The sequence below is a fragment of the Rhamphochromis longiceps genome, linkage group LG9, assembly GCF_057381845.1.
Source record: "Rhamphochromis longiceps isolate RC_006_pf linkage group LG9, R_longiceps_female_GT1.1, whole genome shotgun sequence".
NCBI classification, from domain to species: Eukaryota; Metazoa; Chordata; class Actinopteri; order Cichliformes; family Cichlidae; genus Rhamphochromis; species Rhamphochromis longiceps.
The window spans coordinates 26,571,880-26,580,029 of NC_140565.1; the positions used below are offsets into that span (position 1 = coordinate 26,571,880).

At 42.6% G+C, this 8,150-nt stretch overlaps 1 protein-coding gene across 6 annotated transcripts in view; it reads left to right on the forward strand.

Annotated features, from left to right (window-relative positions):
* The window catches only part of abi1a (abl-interactor 1a), a 49,940-nt gene extending 41,853 nt beyond the window's left edge, over nt 1-8,087 (forward strand). For 4 of the 6 annotated variants that reach the window (XM_085419072.1, XM_085419075.1, XM_085419073.1 and 1 more), the window contains 4 exons: nt 2,674-2,931; nt 4,309-4,395; nt 5,876-6,061; nt 6,151-8,087. In XM_085419072.1, coding sequence (XP_085275198.1) covers nt 2,674-2,931; nt 4,309-4,395; nt 5,876-6,061; nt 6,151-6,326 — 707 coding nt within the window. In that variant the 3' untranslated portion in view covers nt 6,327-8,087. The remainder of the gene's footprint in view (nt 1-2,673; nt 2,932-4,308; nt 4,396-5,875; nt 6,062-6,150) is intronic. The other 2 variants (XM_085419074.1, XM_085419078.1) reach the window with 2 other exon arrangements.
* The last annotated feature ends 63 nt before the right edge of the window (nt 8,088-8,150 follow it).

Genomic DNA, 8,150 nt, shown 5'->3' on the forward strand with positions numbered 1-8,150 from the left:
ATCAAGAATAAAGCAACAGAAACAGCCGCATCATCTCTGAGAGATTTCTCTGTCATCCACTTAGGCTGAAGCGGTATTCACAAAATGAGGAAACATTATTAAGGAAATGGGGGAGAAAGATAAAAATCGAATTGCGCTCTCGACGAGCGTTGGCCACGACGAGCTTTCCCCAGCCAAGAAACTCGCTGAACTAAACACAGCAGCCAAAGATTTCTGGGTTGTTCAGCTCTGTCGTTGCTTGCAGTGTGGACAGAGTTTCGTGCTTCTGTTAAGCACAGTGTGACATTTAACTTAATCCTTCACGGTGGTGGTTTTGGTGGTGGTGGTGCTCTTCATCACTGAAGTGTAATCGGTTAATACAGAAGTCTCATGTCACCTAGGGCCTGGCTAAAGTTAATTAGTGCCTGTAATTTCTCTTAAATTGGTCCTTTACATTTTAATCTCAAGCTGTTGTGGATAATAAAAGTTTTTATTTCAAATCTGTACAGATGTACAGAAACGTGACTTTGAGACTTCTACTGCAGGTACAGTATGTGGCTCATTTGATTTATTTTTTTTTAAATTTCCATAAACATGATTGTGGTTAAAGCTGCATCAGGCAACACTTTCCTGAACTCAAGATCATTCACATTTAAAGCTGTAAGCTGGTTGTGGACATTCCAGACTCTGGTTTCATAATTAACCCTTTTAATTGGTAATCGGCGTGGCTACGATTTGAGATGAGTTTGCATCTTTAAATCTCTCCATTTGATTGTCAGCCGTCTCTGTGCCGCATCGCTGCTACTTTCTATTTGCGTGTGCATTAGCTGTGATCATAGTCTGTGATGAAACAGAAAAACTATTTTTGCAAAGTTGCAAAAAAAGATTGACACATCCCCAAACTCGGTCGTTACTGTAAATGTTCACCCATCAGCGGGCAAAGCTAAAGATAACTTGCTGATGCAGGGTGCGGTCTGTTTAGACAGATGTAGTATAAAAAGTCAAACGTTCCTATTGGGCCTAACTTTTAAAATTACAATTGCTGCACCAGCATTGTTAGACCGAGGGGTCAAACAACACATCACATCTAATACATTTAAAGCTAATTTGTCCCTCTAAACCTGATTTATTGGAAACCCTGTTATGTTTTTAAGTAATTAGTTGCCTTTTATTGAACACTGTGCTCAATGTGTCTTTGCAACAGGTTTAGGGAGTGGGTAAGTTGAATTCAGAGATGCTAATGATTTTCACTGGTAGAAAGTAAAGCAGTGACTCGGTATGGAGACTGTTTGAGCCACAGCAAATGCCACATAATGATTTCAGGGTAATGGACTCCCCAAACCATTCAGCCAGCCTTTTGGGTGCTTCAGATACTCAGCAGTGCCTGATGTAGCTTTAATTTACACGGCCTCTGAATCACAGATTCGTGATGCTGGGATTGAGTCCGAGCTCTGTAAAGCATCCAGCTGTTTCATCGGTGTCCACCAGTAAGTGTCTAAGCCTGAGCAGCAGCCGCTCTTCGCTCATCGACTCTGGTAATCTTTGTGGCCGAGATGATCACTTGAATTGTGCACATTTTATCATCTGAACATCACCAGACTCTTTATTTTCCACTTATAATTATTCTGCTGGTGACACTGTAGCGAAGTTTATTTGTGGTTGTTTTCCTCTGAATCTTTACTTCCTCTGGTCCCACCCATTCCTATCTCTCCCGAGAGGATGTATATTATCTAGAAATGTGAGCAGGAAATGCTCGAGCAGAAGAAAGAAAGGCAGAAAAAAACTTAAACCCCTCCTCGCCCTCTCTATTTTTGTCGGCCACAGCCGCACACATTGCTTCAATCTTCAAATAGTTCTTTGTTGTTGTTGTTTTTAAAGCTGTTGTTCACAGAGATGCTTCAGTTATTCTTTGATGGCAGTGTAGTGATGCACGTAATCCTAAATGCTACCTGCAGTCTTTTAAACCGTGTCAAACATACGGCCCGCGGGCCTGAATCGGCTTTGTAAAGACTCCAATTCTGCATCCTTGACAACTTAAGAAAATGTGAATGAAGGGCAAAGATTTTGAACAGTTTTTCCTGTTGATAAAGATCCCCCACACACCCACTGCCATCTATACTACACCAAAGTGAATCAATGAAAGCTTCATATTCTAAATCTATACTTACAGGACACCCTGACCAATGAACTGTGGGAACCTTTTGTTTGCTTCATACATTTATCATGCAGTTTCACTGGTCCAGCTCACTTCACATCAAAGCGTGGCATATAAAATGAGTTTGAAATCCCTGTTTTAATTGTTGCTTCAGCAAAAACCTGCAGGATCCATCTGTTCTGTTGCTGCGTTCTTATTCCTCAATCGATCCTTCCTTTCCTTCTTGTCTAAGAAAGCTACATTTAAGATAACTTGTTGACGAAACTCTTCATGAAGTGTCTGTTACTTTTATAACCAAATTACAATCTCTGTTGCTTCCCCAAGATCACCTGCTTCCTCTGACTTTTGTTGACTAACTTTAACATTTTTTAATAGGCAGGGGGCTCTAATCAGAATTTAAAAGCTCATGTTATCTCACACGGTGTTGATGATTCATGTTTTGGTTGGTTTCCCCCTTCCCTCTCATTTCCAACCTTCTTCCCTCCTTTGCTACCGTGCTTGGCTTTCCTCTCTTTCCTCCCCGTCCTTGGGGTTTCTAGCTGTGGCCCCTGGACCTGGTCTGGGACCCGCTCCAATGTCCCAGTTTGGAACCATCTCGCGGCAGATTTCGCGGCACAACTCTTCCAACTCCTCTGTCTCTATGGTTTCGGCCACGGGCACCTACCGGCGGGCGCCGTCGGTCACTTCGCAGTTCTCCTTGCAGCAGCAGCAGCAGCAGCAACAACAGCAGCAACAACAACAGCAGCAACAGCAGCCTCATATTAATGGAGGCACTCCTGGCTATGGTCAGAACTCAAGTAAGGCCCTCTTGTCTCCAGCTCCCAACTGCTTTCTAGATCCAGAGCTGTCACTGAAGGACACACAACCTCACATTCTTCCCAAATCATGCACCCGACGCGAACTAACCTTTGTAGCCACACACAAAATCTTTATATTTTATATTTGCAAGTAAATCAGTGCTTTCTGAAGGTCAGGCCGAGTTCTTCACAGAACTATTGACGTTTGTTTTTAATCTGAAAGTGCAGGTTAAGGCTTTTTATCCAACTGTGGGGCGTCTTTAGTATTGATGCAGAATGCCTCATCCTTGGATTTGTACACAGATGCAATGCAGGCAATCAATATTAGCTAGCAGTGCAGAGTCGGTCTTTGGCATCTTGTAAAAACTTAGGCAAAGTTTACTGGCTGTGTATTGTACTGCAGTTAGGTCAGCTGTTAACCTCACTTCAATTATGCCTATATTGCTAAGAGATCTCTTTGCACAGATTTATTAGGTGGGATCAAGAAAATAAAGGCAAAGCACAGGCATCATTGATTTTTAAGTCTCTTTTTAAAGGGTAGACTTGCAGCTTGAGATAGCAGGAATAGTTAGGTGGCCTTTTCACGCTGTATGGATCCCATTTATACAGATCACAGTGCAAGCCAGATGACCTCCAGATGTGCAGATGTGCCCGTTCCGTTCCAAACACTTCATTCAGAGAGAATTTACACATCACATGTGGTCTTTCTTGCACATCTGCAGATTCCTGGTAGCTTTGTCATTGCCTGAAGCCTAAAAGTGATATTTTCTGAAACACTGGTTCTTGACTATTACTTATTCACAGCATTTAACCTAAAATTAATCATGTGATCTGAGGAAAACTAACATGAGAATCTAAAGTAGTGTTAACATTACTAAAACAGGTCTGTAGGGAGTTGCTTCACATGAGTTCAGGATGAGACATCTAAAGTAAATACTGCCCCCTTGTGGCTATTAGAAGTCCCCTGTTTTCTTTCGATTTAGAGGAAACTGTCTGATCGACAGAAATCAAACATAATCTGCTTTTTATCCTCTTGCTCTAATGATCCCCTGATACCATGTGAATCTCATCACAGTCGCAGATGCTGCTGAACTTTTCAGCTCATGTTTGCGTCTGATCTGTGATCTCTGTCAAATAGAAGAAAAAAAAAATTAACTTATTTAAACGATCAGTCTTCCAGTATAGTGCTTAACTGTGCTTTTGTTAGATGTGTACATGCTCCCAGTTCTTGCAGTGTGTCTGTGTTGACTGTTGTTTGCTTGGGGGTTGGGTTGGACCCTGAACTGTCTTTCTTGGTGACTGATGGGCTTTGTCTTTTTCTCCTTCTCTGATGCTCACTCTGTCGGCCTTCCTGCCCTTTTCTTCGCTGGCTTTCAGTGTCTATCGCTCCTCCTCCTCCCCCCATGCCCCAGCTGACTCCACAGATACCTCTGACTGGCTTTGTGGCCAGGATGCAGGAGAGCAGTAAGTGAAGAGGCTAAGACACACACACAGCACTTTCCTCGTTATCTGCGCCAACTGTTCCAACTCCCAAACACAGAGCATGCACTGTGTGTTCATCCTGTTTAATACGTCCTCTTCCAAAACTGAACTGATTCTTACTAGATTCCACTCATTATGTAAGCTTCTATTAGGCAACTTATAGTTTAGTTTCTTTGTTTCTGCAGCTACAAATCTACACTACTATAGAGGTATAATACAGAGTACTTGTAGCACTATAGAGTTACGCTAAAGTCATTGATGATGTTTAGGGTAAAACGTGCCAAAGGTCACCACTCTCTGCTGTCCCCTCTGATCCAAAACCTGCCATATGCTCATTTATTGAAAGGGAACTAATATATTAATGGTAAACTTCACTAGAATAGCTCTGGATAGTTTGCTGATACCACAAACTATTTATTTTATAGTGGCCTGTATTGAAACTCCTTAATTCACACTTTGTTAGCAAAGCAAAGACCTTTACTAGTCCCTAAGGACCCCAAAGCGCTTTACACATCCAGTCATCCACCCATTCACACACACATTCACACACTGGTGATGGCAAGTTACATTGTAACTGGGGCGCACTGACAGAGGCGAGGCTGCCGGACACTGGCGCCACCGGGCCCTCTAAGCTGCTGTTACTCTCAACTGCAGAACAACATTTTGTAAGTGTTAACAAGATTCTTAAACAAACCCTGGTAGCTATGTTGTGTTTGCAAAACGTCTGCACAGAAACTGTAGTAACCGTTTGGTCTGATTTGGTCTCACCAATATTAGACAGACGTGCCAGTGAGCTCAATTTGAAGTAACACACACACACACACACACACACACCCACCTTGGCTTTTGGGTGCTGTTGGTCTCAAAAATGAAATTGTATCTACTGTAAACCTCAGAGTCAGATGGATGAGGTGTGCCTGATATACCCATGTAAGGAAATTCCATCTTTTTGACACCAAGCAGAGAATTTAGCAAACAGTGACCCTGTTGGCCGTGTTTAATGTCAGCATCCAACACTTTAACTGTATATTCTAGACAGTACGGCGTCATATTTTCAGTTTGTTATAGTGTCAGATGCAGTCTGTATACGTTTTCATACCTTTTCTTGTCCCGGAGTGGATGCCGTCAGCTCTAACCTACTAAATGGCATGACTTGGAGTGTATTTTTCATTATTTAAGTGCTCATAAATAATATATATAGGTGTCCTTTTTTCTGCATATGCATGTGAAGCGATGTTCAAAGCTACAACAGGAGCACAAACTACATGAGCCACTTGAGAGGTTCGCACACATACGGCATGTCAGTTGTGAGAAGCCTTGCAGCCTGCTTGATTGTCAGACAAACTTTGCATGCCTTGATTTATTTCTTATGCATGATTCTCCCACTGCCGCCACCTCTATCACCAAGGACATCTTGTGACTCCAACCAAAACGAGTCTCACTTTTGATGTCCATTCAATAGTTGCAGATACTCCTACTCCTCCTCCACCACCTCCTCCAGATGACATGCCCATGTTTGACGACTCGCCACCGCCTCCGCCGCCTCCTCCGGTGGATTACGAGGAGGAAGACGCCGCAGTCGTGCACTACAACGACCCCTACGCCGACGGAGACCCCCAGTGGGCTCCCAAGAGCTACATCGAGAAAGGTTTGCTTAACGTTTCTAAGTATTTGCAGGCGAAGTCCTGCCGTTGGGTACAGAGTCCAAGAGCAAACCTTTTCCCTTCCTGTTCGCAGTGGTGGCCATCTACGACTACGCCAAGGACAAGGACGACGAGCTGACTTTCATGGAGGGCGCCATCATTTACGTCATCAAAAAGAACGACGACGGCTGGTTCGAAGGCGTGTGCAACGGCACCACCGGCCTCTTCCCCGGCAACTACGTGGAGTCCATCATGCACTACGCCGACTGAAGGGACCTTTCAGTTAAAGTACAGCATATTTATTCAGTCATATCACAATCCACTGAGAGACTGACGGCAGAAATCTGACTCCCGAGATGCATAACCACGTGATCCCCCCCCCGCCGCCCTTTTTCTTTTGATATGACGGAATGTTTTTCCCTTACTGATTGCAAATAAAATGACAAAGGTATATCTATTTAGTTAATTTTGGTGTTATGGACAGGTGGGGAACATTTAAGGAACATGTAAAATAAACTTTTTTTTTTTAATGAATTGGACTGCACATGCTCACACAGTTGAAGGATGTACGGTGAGATCTTGCCTGAACAAAACACTTTGTGAACAAGAGTTTTTAGGTTTCGATGGAACAAATAAAAATGTAACGTAAGCACCTTCAGTGGAAGTGTTTGTACCGTTGGTTGTACATAATCAGAGCTGCAGCCACTCCGGGAGGGAAGGGGGGGTTCTGTAATGTAAATTCAGTGAATGTCGATCATATGATGCTTTTCATTAGTGGTGCCGCCCTCCTCCTCCTCAACTCTGTAAATGACAGATGGACTGTTGGTGATTCGCAAATAAATACTGTAAATCGTATTTCAAAGGAAAGAGAACTTACTGCAGGAAAATCAGTCTCGGCGTCAAAGCATGGAAAAATTTTTCAAGAGCTAATGTAATTTTAAGTTTATTGCCATTATCCTTCCATTATGTTGTAAATGTATACACCTTTGCTTTCTCATTACACTGTTGAAATCACTTCTTTAAAAAACTGAAGTAAATGACAGGCTCGTCCCTTTTATCGCCTTCTTTTAAATTTCATGAATTTGGGTCCATCTAAAGCAAAGACATTCCATCCATTTTCAGCTTATTATGGAGCATTTTAGGATTCACTGTTAATTTTATATGCAGAAAATGTGGAAGATCTTTCGGTGACTGGCAGGAATATCATTCCTGTGCATATGGGTGACAAATTAAATGAAAAACATGAACCCGTGACCCCCAACCTTAACGTGAAGGGACTGTTTAGGTCCTCAAACCTTGTCTTTTGTGCCCTGCTTCTGAACCTGTGCACTACAATTTTAGCAAAGTAAAGATGAGGACAACCACAGCACAGGGTTTTTTTCTTACTAAGTGTTGAAACATTTCTAACCCTTTCTAGGTTACTAATAATCACGGGCACAGAGGGGGTCACTGGATCATTTGTGTATGAAAACTGTGATTATGCCCTTTGGAGTCACCAGATCTCATCACAATCATGAAAACCGCAAATTGTTTTAACCTCTGTTAGCCTGGCAAACACTTCCTGCAATTTGTCACCTGAGAGTGGAATCGTCCTGCCCCAAAACTGCCACGTGACAATTCAGATGTGATAACGTAGACCATTTAAGCAACTAGTACCTCCTCGGTCTTCTCAAAGCACCACTGGCCCCGTCTGGGTTCAAAGACCGCGCTGACTGCTAGGAACGTGTAATCCTCTGGGCTGCACGGGTGTATATAATACATTATCTCCAGTATAAATCAGCCAGTCCATACGTAGGTGTCTCTCAGGTATAAGAATCATCATCTTGTACTTTTTCATGCTGGTTCTGTCATCTAACATGACCTCCAAATGCAGTGTTAAACCGCTACCTGCTGTGGTCACCGTTCACCCACTTTCTTTTATTTCCAGCTCAGTTTCATCATAGATCTCTCTCTGCCCTTCATTTGTACATAATAAAATGTTGATTGAGAAATTTATGTACAGTGTTTTATAATAAACAAATCTATGTACAACATGCGCGTGTCATTACTTTTGACAAGGAACCAAAGCTTCAGATTGAATGAAATAAAAAAAAA